The sequence below is a fragment of the Phoca vitulina genome, unplaced genomic scaffold (genome assembly GCF_004348235.1).
Source record: "Phoca vitulina isolate PV1807 unplaced genomic scaffold, GSC_HSeal_1.0 scaffold4, whole genome shotgun sequence".
In the NCBI taxonomy this organism is placed as follows: domain Eukaryota; kingdom Metazoa; phylum Chordata; class Mammalia; order Carnivora; family Phocidae; genus Phoca; species Phoca vitulina.
The window spans coordinates 46045097-46063580 of record NW_022589707.1 but is presented as its reverse complement, the minus strand read 5'-3'; the positions used below and the strand labels follow the sequence as shown (position 1 = coordinate 46063580).

The 18484-nt window shown below is 43.0% G+C and overlaps 1 protein-coding gene across 1 annotated transcript in view; it reads left to right on the top strand.

Moving 5' to 3' along the window:
• DNAH11 (dynein axonemal heavy chain 11) overlaps window positions 1-18484 on the top strand; it is a 320378-nt gene that overhangs the window by 162856 nt on the left and 139038 nt on the right. The window contains exons 44-46 of the mRNA XM_032401311.1: window positions 5151-5328; window positions 15081-15281; window positions 18176-18341. Coding sequence (XP_032257202.1) covers window positions 5151-5328; window positions 15081-15281; window positions 18176-18341 — 545 coding nt within the window. The remainder of the gene's footprint in view (window positions 1-5150; window positions 5329-15080; window positions 15282-18175; window positions 18342-18484) is intronic.

Sequence of the window (18484 nt, the reverse complement as noted above, 5' to 3'; positions counted from 1 at the left end):
CTCTCATTCCTTCCAGTTGCTCGAGCTAAAAACGCGGGAGACCCCATTCTTCTTTACTTCTGTATCCCGTGCTTATCAGACGCTTTCAGTCACACAACAGCTGTCAGGTCAGTCCCCACCTCCCCGTCCCTACAGCCTCCATTCAGGAATGTATCATCTTTAGCTTGTCCTGGGCTGTCACAGCATCTTAGCGCAGGCTGCCGTAACAAAATACCGTACCTTGGATGGCGTAACTGACAGAAATTTACTTTCGGTTCTGGAGGCTCAAGTCCAAGGTCAGGGTGCCAGCATGGTCAGGTTCTGGCCGGGACCCTCTTCCTGGCTTACAGACAGGTGCTTTTTTGCTGTGTCCTCACATGACAGAGAACAAAAAGCTTTCTGATGTCTTTTTTATAAAGGCACTAATCCCATAATGAATGCCCAACCCTCATGACGTCATCTAAACCAAGTTACGTCCCAAGGCCCCATCTCCAAATACCATCACAGTGGCGGTTAGAGCTTCAACATAGGGATGTGGGGTGAGAGGAGTGGACACATGCAGTATACAGCACGTAAGAACCTTGAAATCGGTTTCCCTGTCTCTGGTCTCTTACCTCTAATCAGTCTCTTACATGATTCCCGGGGTAATTATTTAGGAACCAGACTCAACTCAGGCCAGATCCTTTCCAAGGGTCTTGCCTTCAGCCTAACATGAGGCTACCATTCCTGCCCAGCATTGCTAGCACAGCTCATCCGTGGCTGATTTCTTTTGGGCAAACACTTGAGACGAGCTTGCTCGAGTGCATGCATACACATACACACACGTGTACACACGGCTTAGACTTACTCAGGTGCAAAGTGGGAGTGTTTCAACATTAGAGGATGGCACATCTCATCTCCACCATGCTCCTCTGCATGTAGATTTTGTCACGTAATGTTTCCAGTAATTGTTCAGGCTATCTTCATGGTGCTCATAAAGCTCAGAGGGGCAAAGGAGCTTGACCAAGGTTACACTGATAGGAAATGACAGTACCAGGATTCACACCCATGTACATCTCCAAAGGCGACCTGTTCCAGGGTACCTCAGGATCTCCCACGGTCATGACTGATCCTACGGGTACCCCTGAATCTTTGCCTTAAAAATAGATGGCACGCATCTTCCAGACTTTGCCAAATATTTCCGGATGTAAACAGGGAATTTAAATTGGAAGGCATCACAGCCAAGAGGGCCCCATATTTCCATTGGTTGACTTGTTGTAGATCCTCAGATACGTGGTTACTAAAACCTGTTGCCGGTTCTGCTTCTTGTCACTAGGTTACCATAAACCGTGTCTATAAATAGGTGTGGAATTCACTTGGCCTGCTAGATCTGATTTTGATCCTTCTCAGAAGCCACATTTCCTTCTGTAATATCCAGGGGCTTTCTAAAGAAAAGCAGCCCATTTTCTTTGAGTGAAAGTCAAGAGTTGGTGGGTGACTTCATGTGGTTTTTCTCAGGCACAATTTACAGCATGCGTGGACTTCTTCATGGAGGCCACGGGCAGAATCTCCCCTCTCCCCAACTTCCCCCTCCCCCATGTTTTTTTATGTCCTCCTGGGGCTCTCCACAAGGTTTTTTCCTTCGCTAGGATGTAAACCAGGTAAAATTGTGTGAGTAGGATGTGGACAGCAGAGATCCCTCTATTCCTGACCACCTCCCTCCCAGCTGATTGCCTTTTCATCTTTCCAGTTTTCAAACATGGCGGCCTTCCCAGCAGTCCATCAAGCCGGGCACTGGGCCACCACAGTGGTCACCTCACTCCTCCAGACACTCTCTCCCTAAATAAGCCTCATCTTCTTCATCCTCCTCCTCATCACCATCACCTTCACATCTTCAAAAGGGCTCTAACTACAAAACATTCAAAACAAACTATATAGTTGGAAACATGAATGAAAAAGACGGAAGAAATGCTCTTAAGGTAGCCATTTATTAGTTGAACAAATCTGAGCGCCTGCCGGATGTCCAAGAAGGTGCTTAGGCCTCTTAGTTGGCTATTTTACTGAATCTTCAAAAAAATAAAACCTCTATGTATAGGTACAACTACCTTCCTCCCCTTTTAACAAAAAAAGGAGCCGAAACTTAGATAGCCTGCTTGAGGATGCCCAGGTGATGTCGGAGCCACGTTCCAACTGCAGCACGCTGACTCGGGTCCGGTGTTCCGAAGCCAGGCCATTGCAGGCAGCTTCCAAAATAGGTCTTGGATCAACTCTCCCTGAGCTCCCATAAACCGCTATTAGTCCTTCTCCCTTGGCTTCTAAGGTAACAGCCTCACTGATCTGCTTCTGTACCTCCCCCATAATCCATTATCCTCTCAGCAGCCAGAGCAATTTTTTTAAATGTAAATTGAATTATATGATACACTTGAGAGTTTAAAACACTTTAATGGATTCCGTTTGCCTTTCGGATAAAGTGAAAAATGTAATACTATTTGCACGGCCCCTGGATCTGGTCCTGCCAGTCTTTCCCTGCTTCTTCTGCCTACCCCTACCTCTCTCCCCACCTCCCACCCCCTTCCACCAGCTGCAGTGCCCATTTCTGGAATACAAGGTCTGTCATACCACAGGATCTTGGCCCGTGATGACCTCTTCCTGCTTCTTGGAGCCGTCTTCCCCCTAATCTGTGCCGGTTCTCAAAGATGGCTCACCTGGACATCCAATTAAAATAGATTCACCCCTGGGCGCCTGGGTGGCTCAGTCGTTAAGTGTCTGCCTTTGGCTCAGGTCATGATCCCAGGGTCCTGGGATCGAGTCCCACATCGGGCTCCCTGCTCAGCAGGAAGCCTGCTTCTCCCTCTCCCTCTCCCACTCCCCCTGCTTGTGTTCCTGCTCTCGCTATCTCTCTCTCTGTCAAATAAATAAATAAAATCTTTAAAAAAATAAAATAAAATAGATTCATCCCTTGTTGACGAGAAGGCGGAGAAAGGGTTTAACAGACTGAACCACCCAGGCGCCCCCACAGAGACTCTTAAAGAGAGAGAACACATTGAGGGTTGATGGAGGGAGGTGGGTGGGGGATGGGCTAGAAGGGTGATGGGTATTTGGGAGGGCATTCGTTCTGATGAGCGCTGGGTGTCATATGTAAGTGATGAATCACTGAATTCTACTCCTGAAACCAGTATTGCCCTGTAGGTTAATGAACTAGAATTGTAATAAAAATAGATTCACCCCTGTTACTCTCACTTAGAGCAAACTCTACTTTCACAGCACCTATTTATTTCTGCATTTATCGGCTTAGCCTCTGCTTCCCCTGTGCTTCCTCGTGTCTCTGCTTCTATCTCCCCATAAATTCTGTGACGGCAGACATTCTGTTGGCTTTCTTCCACAGTCTAGAACAAATGCATTGTAGTTGAGTGAACTAATGAGTCAAAGATGTGTTACTAAAATGATCTTGCTGATGTAGTGGTTAGCAAATTTTGATGTAAAGTCGAAGTCCTCTGTATTCTGCCTACAGAGAATGGTGCCAAGTGTTTTACCTTCAGAACTGATTTGATTTAAGACCAACTTTCGTAGGGTGATAAAATACCCATGGCACCAACTGGAAAATAACTCACACGAGCCTCACTGACACATGAGTGGTGGTGCATAGGAGTGTGAGCTCAACCTATTTGGAAGATGGGGACAAGCTCTGCCTGCTAAGACTCCTCACCCTTCTCTGCCCTCGACACACACACCTCTTCTCCAGCCATCCTGTCTCTGCTCATGGGTGTGCTCACCCCAGCACTAGAAGTGGGCCATAGTCCAAGGACATAGGATACCAAAGAAAAAGCCGTTTGAAGAATGTCACTGGAGAGGGACACCTGGGTGGCTCAGTGGGTTAAGCATCTGCCTTTGGCTCAGGTCATGATCCCAGAGTCCTGGAATTGAGTCCCGCATTGGGCTCCCTGCTCAGGGGGAGGCCTGCTTCTCCCTCTCTCACTCCCCCTGTTTGTGTTCCCTCTCTCTGTCATATAAATAAATAAAATCTTTAAAAAAAAACAAAAAAGAATGTCACTGGAGAAAAATGGGAGTTAAGGTCTTAGAAAGTAGGAGACTGCTGAATGCCATGGCCACTCAAACACACTGTTCTTAGAGTTCACCAAAGCTCACTGTGGTAGATGATCCTGCGGATATAGAAGTCACTATGCCAGCTTGTGCTGTGGATGGAGGGAGTTAGTGGGCCGGGTCGTCCAGTGGATGTTGGAGACAGTAAGCCAGGTCTTCATATAGATACAGAAGGGTTTTATAAGCTGCTGATACACAGTTGCCATTTCCCCTTCTTTGTTTTCCAAACCCTAATCTAGTAGCAAAGGGCTTGTACCTATCATCATATAAAAAGGAGCACCTTCTAGCGAGGAGAGCCTGTTCCCTACCACTGTCATTCCTCTCTGTAGGGCGCAGTTTGTCTCTCGAGAGTTTTCAACTGCACCCCTCACTTGTGCCCTGCTAGAAAACCAAGAACATGCCTTTCCTCATCCCTCATGGTGGGGGTTTCCAGATTTCGAATTTCAAAGATAAACAGTTTGATTAATGACTTGAAGGAATGAAATAGGGTTACCAAATGTTTACTTTTCTAAATGAGGACATTTATAAACAAGGACCATAATGAATACCATAATTTTATAAAAGGAAAGCTATTTCAACACCAAAAGGTCCAAGAAGCCTATAAGCTCAAATAGAGGGCAGTATTGAAATCAAATAATGTTACCAGTTTTTTAAAAAGTATTCCTTTGTTCTTACCTTTTTTATTTTATCACGAATTGATGTGAATATTGGTAGAAATCAACACCAGTGTTTGAGAACCACTGTCTCGCTGAACCTAGCATAGTAATTTGCATGGAGCTCATTGTTAAATTGAATAACCCAGGGGTAATCTAAGGTTCACCTAACCTTACTTTGCTTTTTAAGTTAATAATTACTCCAGAAAATTTGTACCTGATGGATATATGGCAATTATAGCTTTCTGCCTCTCTGATATTATCACTCATTTTAAGTTCCTTCTAGTTATTTCTTTTTCTTGGGTCAGTTTCTCAATCCCATTTGTAATTATAACTCTTTACATGGCAAATACTGTGTTGAACAGGATTTGGAGGGGCTTTGTATGTGTTCAAAATTACCTCTAGGTCTGCAATAAGGATTTCTCTTGTTCTCCTTAGCTTTCTGGCTCTCAAGCTGAATTCAGTCGGTGGTGGCATAAAGAGATGAAAGCAGTAAAATTTCCATCCCAGGGGACAATCTTCGATTATTATCTGGACCACAAAACTAAGAAATTCTTGCCTTGGGCTGATAAAGTCCCCAAATTTACTATGGATCCAGAGGTACCTCTGCAGGTAGGTGGATGGAACGTAGTAACTTTCAAGCCACACTGTGCTGCTTTGAGCCTTTTTGTTTCACGTCTGAGCCGTCCTTCTTTTCCTGCCTGATGGAAAAATTTTTGTTGATATGGTCAAGCATATATAGCATATTGCCTGGGAGAGAAGAATCCTAGTTATAAGAACAACTAGTGAGACGGCTCTTAAGTTTATGCAAACTTTTTTATTAAAAAATTTCAGCTTAAGTCTAGAGTAACTGCTTTCTTAATATCTCAGACATTTTGTGAGTTTTATTAAAAATCAAAGACATATTTCTGTTAGTTCCAGTGATTCTTATATCTGACCGTATTGTGAATTTATTAGACAGCACTTTTCACTAGAACGTCTTTCCTTTAGCCCCCTAAGCCATAAAATGGATGTGTTCAAGCTCCTCAACTCAGAGATTTCCAATTCTCGTGTCCGCTGAGAAATCAAAATGAATCTTTTTTTGTTTTTTAATTATTTCTCTTCATAGATTGTTGTTTTACATTTCTCTGATGTTGACTTATTCTTCAGTCGTCTTCTTCTTCTGCCCCAATCTCTCTTCCTTTTCATTAGACTTCTTAAAATCGCGACATTCTGATTCACTTAGGAGCTTAGTGCTTCCAATGGCGCTGTGTGACTAGAGTATAGGGGGTTTCCATGGTATTAACTAGGTAGCTGGTGTGAAATAAGAGAAAACCCAGTGTATTCGCTTCCTGGAGTTGCTGGAGCAAAGCGCCACAAGGTAGGTGGCTTAAACAACAGACATTTCTTGTCTCGTGGTTCTGGAGGCTAGACGTTGAAAGACCAAGTGTCAGCAGGAATGGTTCCTTCTGAGGCTGTCAGGGAGAGTCCGCTCCAGGCCTCCGTCTGGAGGTCCCTGGTGATCTCAAGGTGCCTTGGCTCATGGCAGCATAGCTCCAATCCTCACGTGGCATTTTCCCCGTGTGTGTCTCTGTGTGCAAATTCCCCTTTGTATAAGGACACCAGTCATCGCACTAGGGGCCTACTCTACTTGTGTGAGTGTCCAGGGGCTGCCCTAACACGATACCACACACTGGGTGGCTTAAATGTCAGAAATTCATTTTCTCACAGTTCTTTCCCGAGGCAAGAAATCCAGGATTGAGGTGTTGGGAGGTTTGGTTTCTCTCGAGCGCTCTCTCGCTGGCTTGCAGATGGCCGCCTTCTTGCTGTGTCCACACATGGCATTTGTGTGTGTGTGTGTGTGTGTGTGTGTGTGTGCCTCCCTGAGCATGTCTCCAAGTCTGCCCAAATTTCCTCTTCTCACAAGGACACCAGTCAGATGGGGGTAGGGCCTACCCTAACGGCCTCATTTTAACTTAATCATCTCTTGAAAGATCCTGTTTTCAAATACAGTCATATTCTGAGGTAGTAGGGATTTGGGCTTTACCATATGGATTTGGGGAAGACACAGTTCAACCCATAAACCTAACCGTGAGGAAACTTCATGAACAAGCAATCAGAAGTAGGATGGCCCCAAGACTGATTAATTCTGTGACTTGGTGATATCACCAAGGATTTGGGTCTTTCCATCTCTGCTCTGCCCTTCTTAACACTGGCATCATTTTTAAGACTAGTATCCTTCCTGGTCTGGCTCCAGTGTCCCAGGAGTTACCTTCAGAGGGAAAGGACACTTTGTCACATATTTTTTATTAAGAGTGAGGAAACTTCTCCGAAGCCCCAGAGCAGACTGCCTCTTGAACACCTAATACCCCAGGGCTCACAAGCCGCCCCTAACCTGTCTCAGGCCAGGTACTGGGTTACCCTAACTGGATTTGACGGGGCATCACACTACCATAGGAGCCAGGTTGAGCACATGAGTGCGTGGAAGAAGCGTGGAGACTTGGACAAAGTGGGAGCTCTGACAGGAAGGGAAGTGAAGAGATGGGTGCTGGGAGGCAACCAACCATGTCTGTTCCATCTGCTTGATATATTTTGAAATCTGCTTTTGCTCAACCTGCCTGGACTTCACCTACCTGGGAGTATTACCTAGCTGGCTGAAAGGTGAGAATTCATAATTAACCAAAGACCAAAAAATGGTATAGCGAGGTTGATGGATCTGACCAACGACATCTTTTATTCAACAGGAAACCTATTAGAACTTTATAGTCTTACTCTACACACAGTTGTACCAAGTGTGGTTATTCCACTAACAGCTTCTTAACATACTGGAAGGGAACCATACTGAGTCAGCAATCATAGTCAATGCTAATATTACATAAGTCTATCTCAGACCCTTTTCTAATTGCTTTACGTAGATTAATCCTTAAAACAACTTTCTAAGGCATAGCCTATTAATAACCTTTTACATATGGAAAATGGGAGAGCCAAGAGATGACATAACGTGTGTCCAGTCCATGTCCTGACGCACCTTCTGTGTGGTAGGGCAGACAGGGCTTGGGCTCTGGACGGGCTTGAGTTTTAATCCAAGTACCACCACTTACTACTTTGCTGTGACCTTGGTCAAGTTACCATTGTTCTCTAAGCTTTAGGTTCATCGTGTCTGAAATGAAAATCATGACACAACTCCCCTCGTAAATTAATTATGAGTATCAGATGACCTAGCGTATGAAGCTGCTTAACATCGTACCTGTCACATACTCAGCTCTCAGAAAGTGTGAATTATTGTGTAGAGAACGGAGCTAATAGCCAAATTAAAAAGCACATGATGACAATGAGCAGCCAAAGAGGAGAAAAAAAATAGTGTAAAATGTAACTCTGATGAAAAACAGTCATCTGGGACTGTTTGATGTAGCATAGAACAGTCTGTGCCTTTCAGTAGGCCCTGAGAGTATCACCAAATTAAAACAGAATTCTAGTGTAAATATTCATAATCATGAAAATGATCCTGAATGATCTATAAAATACTCAGTTGTGTTCAGTATAAGCTAACCAAACAGGGGAGAATATATTGCAGAATTTAGGTGTTAATTTTTTTTTTTTAAACCAATCTGAATCTTGCAGGTGGTTTTTTTTTTACCCCCTTTTTAATTTGGCCACCAAAAATGCAAGAAATGTCAACTCTGTTTTAATCACTGTGCAGGATTCTATTTCTTGCATATCTGCACCTGCTACCTCTTTCCCTGACTTTATATATTAGTCCGTGTTCCCTGAATCGGGTTTATTTCTGTTCTTCATTTTTTTTAATTTAATTTTATTTTTTCATGTTATGTTAGTTACCATACATCATTAGTTTTTGATGTAGTGATCCATGATTCATTGTTTTCATATAACACCCAGTCCTCCATGCATTATGTGCCCTCCTTAATACCCATCACCAGGCTAACCCATCCCTCCACCCCCTCCCCTCTAAAACCCTCAGTTTGTTTCTCAGAGTCCATAGTCTCTCGTGGTTCCTCTCCCTCTGATTCCCCCCCCTTCATTTTTCCCTTCCTTCTCCTAATGTCCTCCATGGTATTCCTTATGTTCCACAAATAAGTGAAACCATATGACAATTGACTTTCTCTGCTTGACTTATTTCACTTAGCATAATGTGAAAGTTGGGTATTCATCCTTTCTGATAGCTGAGTAATATCCCATTGTATATATGGACCAAATCTTCTTTATCCATTCATCTGTTGAAGGGCATCTCAGCACTTTCTACAGTTTGGCTATTGCGGATATTGCTGCTTTGAACTTTGGGGTACATATGGCTCTTCTTTTCACTACATCTGTGTCTTTGGGGTAAATACCCAGTAGTGCAATTGCTGGGTCATAGGGTAGCTCTATTTTTAATTTTTTGAAGCACCTCCACACTGTTTTCCAAAGTGGCTGTACCCAACTTGCATTCCCACCAACAGTGTAAGAGGGTTCCCCTTTCTCCACAACCTCTCCAACATTTGTTGTTTCTTGCCCTGTCCATTTTTGCCATTCTAACCGGTGTAAGGTGGTATCTCAGTGTGGTTTTGATTTGAATTTCCCTGATGGCTAATGATGATGAACATTTTTTCATGTGTCTGTTAGCCATTTGTATGTCTTCTTTGGAGAAGTGTCTGTTGATGTCTTCTGCCCATTTTTTGACTGGATTATTTGTTTTTTGGGTGTTGAGTTTGAGAAGTTCTTTATAGATCTTGGACACCAGCCCTTTATCTGTAGTATCATTTGCAAATATCTTCTCCCATTCTGTGGGTTGCCTCTTTGTTTTGTTGACTGTTTCCTTTGCTGTGCAGAAGCTTTTTATCTTGACGAAGTCCCAAAAGTTCATTTTTGCTTTTGTTTCACTAGTCTTTGGAGATGTATCTTGAAAGAAGTTGCTGTGGCCGATGTCAAAGAGGTTACTGCCTATGTTCTCCTCTAGGATTTTGATGGATTCCTGTCTCACATTGAGATCTTTCATCCATTTTGAGTTTATCTTTGTGTATGGTGTTAGAGAATGGTCGAGTTTCATTCTTCTGTGTATAGCTGTCCAATTTTCCCAGCACCATTTGTTGAAGAGACTGTCTTTTTTCCATTGCATATTTTTTCCTGCTTTGTCGAAGATTATTTGACTATAGAGTTGAGGATCCATATCTGGGCTCTCTGTTCTGTTCCATTGGTCTATATGTCTGTTTTTGTGCCAGTACCATTCTGTCTTGGTGATCACTGCTTTGTAATATAGTTTGAAATCAGGCAACGTGATGCCCCCAGCTTTGTTTTTCTTTTTCAGCATTTCCTTGGCAATTCGGGGTCTCTTCTGATTCCATACAAATTTTAGGATTGTTTGTTCCAGCACTTTGAAAACTGTCATTGGAATTTTGATCGGGATGGCGTTGAAGGTATAGATTGCTCTGGGTAGCATAGACATTTTAACAATGTTTATTCTTCCGATCCATGAGCATGGAATGTTTTTCCATCTTCTTGTGTCTTCTTCAATTTCTTTCATGAGTGTTCTGTAGTTCCTAGAGTATAGATCCTTTACCTCTTTGGTTAGGTTTATTCCGAGGTATCTTACGGTTTTTGGTGCTATTGTAAATGGAATCGTTTCTCTAATTTCTCTTTCTACAGTTGCGTTGTTAGTGTATAAGAAAGCAACTGATTTCTGTGCATTGATTTTGTATCCTGCCACATTACTGAATTGCTGTATGAGTTCTAGTAATTTGGGGGTGGAGTCTTTTGGATTTTCCACATAAAGTATCATGTCATCTGTGAAGAGAGAGAGTTTGACTTCTTCTTTGCCAATTTGAATACCTTTTATTTCTTTTTGTTGTCTGATTGCTGTTGCTAGGACTTCTAGTACTATGTTGAAAAATAGTGGCGAGAGTGGGCATCCTTGTCGTGTTCCTGATCTTAAGGGAAATGCTCTCAGCTTCTCCCCTTTGAGGATGATATTCGCTGTGGGTTTTTCATAGATGGATTTTATGAACTTGAGGAATGTTCCCTCTATCCCTATATTCTGAAGACTTTTAATCAGGAAAGGATGCTGTATTTTGTCAAATGCTTTTTCTGCATCAATTGAGAGGACCATATGCTTCTTCTCTCTCCTCTTATTCATGTGTTCTATCACATTGATTGATTTGCGAATGTTGAACCACCCTTGCATCCCTGGGATAAATCCCACTTGTTCGTGGTGGATGATCCTTTTAATGTATTGTTGGATCCTATTAGCTAGGATTTTGTTGAGGATTTTGGAATCCATATTCATCAGGGATATCGGTCTGAAATTCTCCTTTTTGATGGGGTCTTTGCCTGGTTTGGGGATTAAGGTAATGCTGGCCTCATAGAATAAGGCTAGGAGGATAGGTATTATTTCTTCTTTGAATGTTTGGTAGAATTCCCCAGGGAATCCATCAGGCCCTGGACTCTTGTTTTTTGGGAGGTTTTTGATCACTGCTTCAATCTCGTTACTGGTTATTGTCTGAATCTATTCAGGTTGTCAATTTCTTCCTGTTTCAGTCTTGGGAGTTTATAGATTTCCAGGAAGGCATCCATTTCTTCCAGGTTGCTTAATTTATTGGCATATAGTTGTTGATAATAATTTCTAGTAATTGTTTCTATTTCCTTGGTGTTAGTCGTGATCTTTCCCCTTTCATTCATTAATTTTATTAATTTGGGTCCTTTCTCTTTTCTTTTGGATAAGTCTGGCTAGTGGTTTATCAATCTTATTAATTCTTTCAAAGAACCAGCTTCTAGTTTTGTTGATCTGACCTACTGTGTTTCTGGTTTCTAATTCAATGATCTCTGCTCTAATCTTAATTATTTCTCTTCTAATGAGTGGCTGAGGCATCATTTGTTGCTTTTTCTCTAGTTCTTTAAGGTGTAAAGTTAGTTGCTGAATTTGGGATTTTTCTATTTTTTTGAGTGAGGCTTGGATGACTATGTATTTCCCCCTTAGGACCGCCTTTGCAGTATCCCAAAGGTTTTGGACCAATGTGTTTTCATTCTCATTGGTTTCCATGAATTGTTTAAGTTCTTCTTTGATTTCCTGGTTGACCCAAACATTCTTGAGCAGAGTGGTCTTTAGCTTCCAAGTGTTTGAATTTCTGCCAAATTTTTTCTTGTGATTGAGTTCCAGTTTTAAAAAGCATTATGGACTGAGAACATGCAGGGAATAATCTCAGTCTTTTGGTATCTGTTGAGACCTGATTTGTGACCCAGTATGTGGTCTATTCTGGAGAAAGTTCCATGTGCACTCGAGAAGAACGAGTATTCTGTTGTTTTAGGGTGGAATGTTCCATATATATCTATGAGGTCCATCTCGTCCAGTGTGTCATTCAAAGCTCTTGTTTCTTTGTTGATTTTCTGCTTAGATGATCTGTCCATTGCTGAGAGTGGAGTATTGAGGTTTCCTACAATTAACGTATTGTTATCAATATGACTCTTTATTTTGGTTAACAGTTGGATTATGTAGATGGCTGCTCCCATGTTGGGGGCGTAGATATTTACAGTTGTTAGATCTTCTTGTTGGCTAGACCCTTTAAGAATGATATAGTGTCCTTCTGTGTCTCTAACTACCGTCTTCAGCTTAAAATCAAATTTGTCTTTTATAAGAATTGCTACCCCAGCTTTCTTTTGAGGTCCGTTGGCGTGGAAGATGGAACTCCATCCCTTCATTTTCAGTCTGGGTGTATCTTTAGGTTCAAAATGAGTCTCTTGTAGATAGCATATGGATGGGTCCTGTCTTTTTATCCCATCTGCAACCTTGTGCCATTTTATGGGAGTATTTAGGCCATTCATGTTGAGAGTGATTATTGAAAGATATGAATTTATTGTCATCATGTTGCCTGTGAGGACCTTGTTTTTATAGATTGTCCCTATAAATTTCTGTTGTATATCACTCTTGGGGTCTTTCTCCTTTTATAGAACCCCCCTTAATATTTCTTGCAGGGCCGGCTTAGTGGTCACATATTCTTTCAGTTTCTGCAGGTCTTGGAAGCTCTGCATCTCTCAATTCATTCTAAATGACAGCCTTGCCAGAGAAAGTATTCTTGGCTGCATGTTCTTCTCGTTTAGTACCTTGAATATGTCTTGCCAGGCCTTTCTGGCTTGCCAGGTCTCTGTGGATAGGTCTGACGTTATTCTGATGTTCCTCCCTCTGTACGTAAGGAATCTCTTCCCCCTAACTGCCCTTAAGATGGTTTCCTTGGTTCTGAGATTCACGAGTTTTACTATTACATGCCGGGGTGTTGGCCTGTTTTCCTTGATCTTGGGAGGGGTCCTCTCTGCCTCTAGGACAGGAATGTTTGTTTCATTCCCCAGATTAGGGAAGTTCTCAGCTACGATTTGCTCAGATATATCTTCTAGTCCTCTCTCGCTCTCCACCCCATCAGGGATCCCAATAATTCTGACATTGGAATGTTTCATGGTGTCACCTATTTCTCTGATTCTATTTTCATGGATTTTGAGTTGTTTTTCCCTGGCCTTCTCTTTTTCCTTCTTGTCTGTTAATTGGTCTTCTAGATCAGTAATTTGTTCTTCTGCCTCACTTACCCTAGCTGTTAGATTATCTAGATTAGATTGGATCTCATTGATAGCATTTTTAAGTCCTGCCAATTCAGCTTTCAGTTCCAGCCCTTAGGGATTCTATGTTGCCATTAATCGATTTCTCCATTCTAGCTATTGTCTTCACAGTTGGTACTCTGAATTCCATCTCCGACATCTTGGTTATATCTGTATCCATTTGTAAATCTGTGGCAGAAGTAGTCACAGTCTCTGAGTCTTTTCTATTTTGGGGGTTCCTCCTCCTAGTCATTCTGTTGAGGGGTGGTTGAGGGAATGTACAGCGTCCAAAATTATTGACCACAACCCAAGCAAGACGCACCTGTTTTATAGGGACCTTAGGGTTGCTGGCCTCTTGTTCTCCCACCCTGTCTCCTGGGGGAGGGGTCTGCCGCACTGTTACTCAGGCATCCCTGTTGCCCTGCCCCCTGTGGTGGGGGATGGGCTCAGTGAAAACCGGTTTTGGGGGGCTTTTGTTCTCTGGTGGCTTTCCCTGGCAGCTTTCCGCATCTCTTCTGAGAGTCAGAGCAGAAGAGACCGTTTCCAACTCTCTGCCTCAGAGCGGAGAGATCGCAGTCTGTTCTTTAGTGAGCTCTCCAGGCCACACTATATCCGTTTGTGTCTGTGCTGCTATAAACTGCAGTGTCCTGGGTTGTGCACCCCTGCACAGGGCTCCCAGTCCGCCTCCAGGTCGGAGCACGTCTCTGCCCTTTGTGCTTCTAAAACTTCCAGCCACCCCCAGTTTGCACACATGGCCCCACTACTCTGGTTTCCGTCTAAAGTCCTTTCCCTGCCGTTACTGGTCTGCAAGTCTGTGTCCCGTCCCCAGTGCAGGAGGCTGTCACTCACCGGTGGTGTAGGATCCTCATGGCCAGGCACCCTCCTGCTGCCGTTTATCCTCCAATATCTGCTCCCCACAGCTCCCCACTTCGTACCTGGGAACCAACCGCCTGCGAGATTCTGTTTGTAGAGATCTAGATATACTTTCTTACATCTCAGGCTGATTTCATGGGTGTTCAGAGTGGTCTGGTAGATATCAGCTCAATTCCGGGGACCGGTCAGAATAGGGTCCCCTACTCCTCCGCCATCTTTTCCCCTCCTCCTCTGTTCTTCATTTTATTTTATTCCCCTAAGCCACCTCAAATTTGTTGTGAAACAATAAAGTATATAAATAAGTCGCTAATTTTCAAAGCAGAAGCATTGCTCTAAAGTTTTTTTTTTTTAACAAAACAATGCATAATATGTTTGAAAGTACTTTGGACTTAGGAATATTTCACTTAAAATCACTGTTTCCTGCCATTGGGTCTCTCCCCATGCAGAACTCCTTTAGTCTAAATTCTGCCCTAATCGTTTGGCCACTTAATCTTACCCAGCCAAGGCATTGCTCCCAACTTTGATTTATGTGTGTCTTGACTTTTCAAATGTTTTGTCAGCTCCTAGAGAGTGGTGGGCGGTTTCTTAAACTTTTATTGGATTCCCTGGTATGCCTAACATGGGGTTGGACAGAGTATAGGTACTCTGTGAAAGGGGCTTTGGCTAGTACTTAAGTTGGAAAAGATAAATCCATTGCTTATGCTACTGCATTTTGATGGTACTACCCATTTGCTCTCCTCAAGTTATGATGTCTGAACTCTGACAATTCAAAACTGAAAATCAGGTAAGATCTCTCCTACCGAGTGTGAACTTGAGTTAAGAATTCTTTGGATCTCAATTCTCAAGTGACTGTGTTGCTTAAGATAGAAAATTTTGGAATGCCTCTCTTTCTGACTTTTCTCTCATTCTATCCTTCTCCCCCTTCCCCCCCCCCCCCACAGAGAGTTGTGGTTCACACATCAGAGACAACCCGTCTCAGATATTTCGTAGAGTTGCTGCTTGAGAAAGGACAACCCCTAATGCTGGTAGGAAATGCTGGGGTGGGAAAGACAGCCTTTGTAGGTGATACACTGGCAAGTCTCTCTGAGGATTACTTCGTGTCCCGTGTGCCTTTCAACTACTATACAACATCTGCAGCTCTGCAAAGTAAGTGTTCTCCTGCTTATATTTTAGAAACAAGGCATCAGAAACTGTCAAGGCTGGGGCATGTAGCTGGAGGGGATGACTACTTTCTCTAGGCTTTAGACCATTTTGCTCTGGCCTCAGATGAATTTTTACTTACCACCAATCTGGGTAAAATATACTTTGTTTCAGTATTGTGATTTTGGCTTTTTATATCACTAGTGACTTTATTTCACTTATTACTGTTCAGAACAGCAAGAATCGACATCAGCAGTGTTCATTGCTTTGCCTCTACACAGTTTGACCACCTTTAGTCAATTTTATGGAGCCCTAGCAACATAACGATGTCCACAAGGAAGAGTGTCCTGGTTACCTTTTCAAGTAATGGATTGATTTAGGAGAACTTCATTAAAACTGTATTGATGAAATGCCAGGCCATGAGCTGTAATTAAATCTTAGGAAAATTGTAAGAATAATTTTAGCCTTTGAATAAATATATCGGTGTAAACAAAAGAACCAAACAGATTTGGGGCATTCTGAGTTAGGAGGGGCAAGCTAAGTAGACATGGGAAGTGAAGGAGATAGTGTAGAAAGAGCTGCTATTTGTAGGTCTGTCACTATCCAGGAAATTGTCAGGGTTATGTTGGTGGTGAGGGCAGTGAAACTCCCTATTATCTAGTAGTTGATTAAACCTATTGAGTTGCCTTGATTGTGGTTTCTGTGTGTATGTGTGTGTGTGTGTGCATGTGTGTGTGTGTATGTGTGCACACGGTCATGCACATCGGTATATGTTGTTACTGCTTTCCTAGCTTTATCAGTAGAGGTTAATAATAAATTTTCTTACTGACTGACATCATTAACTCAGCCAAGAGTGATTTTTTGTAATCTCTTAATGAGGTTTGTCTTTCTTGACCTCATGAATGGAACAGTTAAAAAAATCCAACTTGAAGATGTTTCATTTAATTGTTTAGCAAATTTATATTATTTATCTATTTTTCCCAAGGCATTGTGTCCAGTGCATGTTTTTCATTCACAGACATAGAAGGAGGGATCACTTTATCACTTGTAAATGGAAGATTAGGTCTACAATTCAATAATCGAACAAAGTACTTCACTGTACTATGAGTTCATCTTGCTAATTCCTGAAAGGGTACAGGCATGGTGTAAGATTTAGACATTGCCTGTTAGCACAACAAATAGACCAGTGTACTTGAAAGATTTGGGTTTCAGACCTTCAGGATGGGGTGTAATGCAGGCAAAGATAGGATTTGAGATAGAAAAATGAGTGTAAGCAAACAGAGGAAAGAGAAAATTACAGAAGACATGCAATTAATTGAATCTCTAAGTTGGCTGAAGCACAGAGATGGGGTAGAACATAGGAAAAAGGTTACAGTGGTGCGTTGGAGCTAGACTGTAGGTAGAAGGCCCAACTGTTAGGTTTGCCATGGAGTGAGGGGATTTCTGGGACATGAGATTTTTATTGTTAAAATCAGCATAGTTCAGGGGGTCTGGGTGGCTCAGTGGCTGACCGAGCTGACTCTTGGTTTTGGCTCAGGTCATGATCTTGTTGTCATGAGATTGAGGCCCTAGTTGGGCGCTGCACTGGGTGTGGAGCCTGTTGGAGATTCTCCCCTCCCCTCTGCCTTCCCACTGCCCCCCACCACCGTTCCAACTCACATGTGTGCTCTCTCTCTCTCTCAGAAAACAAATAAACAAACAAACCAGGACAGCCCCAGGCAATGTGGAATGGTCACTATAACTGTAGAAAGAGCTAAGATGCAAGCTGAAGAGAATGTATTTCCTTTGGTAGGAAATGGCGAGCCATTTATGGGGAGCAAGGATGCAGGCTGTCCTTTGGGAGGAGATGTCTGAGGTGGGGAGACCAGTCCCCCTGGGTAGTGTACCAGCTGAATGTAACGTTGCTCTGACTAAAATGGTAGAAAGAGTGGTGAAAGGGAAGAGACATGAGGTACCATTTACAGGCTGTAGTCAGGCAGATCTGGGACCAGGAGAGAAAGATGATACTAAAGCTTGGCACCTGGCTAAGAGAGTGTTAATCGCACAAAGAGGAGCACAGAAGGGAAAAAGGAAGAGATGGGTTGTGAGTGGGCAAGAGGCTTGTTTGGTGTGGGCCAAACATCCAGGCACCAGTGGCTGGTAGGAAGCACGCATTTGGAAGTGCCAAGCCACTGCTTGGAAGAGGGCTTTGTTAATTTATTCCTGATATACTTCTTTGTTCTTTCATTCATTTAACAAATGGCTTATTGTGGTTGTCATCGGGAATACAGTCATGAACACGATGCAGTTCCTTGTCCTCAAGCTACTCATAGTCTCTTCGGAGGGCCAGCAATTATTAGACACTATGTCTTATACACACTCGGTTCAGGATTTCCTACTCCCAGCACAGTCACTGAGGCACATGAGGAAATGTAGGTTAATGTGTGCACACGATAGAGTCTGTGTACAGCCTTCCCTTATACCTGTGCCCTTGGGTGACCCAAGAAGAGAGGTATGGGGACTCTCTCTGTTGTGCGTAGGTACCTCTTCTGCAGGGGTGATAGGGAAGGACAGAGGGAGCAGGCCATGGGTTAGAGTGTGTTCAGGCAGCAAACCGTTCAGACCAGCCGCAGTGTGGCCTCGATTGCTGGCCAGTGTGATGTCGTGTGTCAGATGTTGACTCTCCAGGAAAGGAGAGACAAGGTGAGCTGCCAATAGGAGGAAGGCTGGGCAGGAAAGCATGACACAGAGGAGGTGACCAGAGGGTCATCGCTGATACTGAACTGCACAGAGTTAATACTTGAAGACTTAGGAGTGGATGAAATGGACAGAAGATGAGGAAAAATGAGGAAAAAAAAAAGACGAAGGACAGAAAGTGACATTTTATCTGATCGGTGGGCAAAACGATGCATTTGTTTCAGGAATTCTTGAGAAACCTCTAGAGAAAAAGGCTGGTCGTATCTATGGTCCAGGAGGAAATAAAAAATTAGTTTATTTCATCGACGACATGAATATGCCCGAAGTGGACCCCTATGGCACAGTGCAGCCCCACACTCTGATTCGGCAGCACATTGATTACGGACACTGGTAAGCGATTCTCTGTGTCTTCTTCTCTACTGAAATCTAATTATTGTTATTATGGATGAATGCCGAAGAATGAAATTACCCCAATTTCTTCTGAGGAGGAGGAGCATTTTCTGGGATGACTTTTAGGTTTCGTTTTACATCCC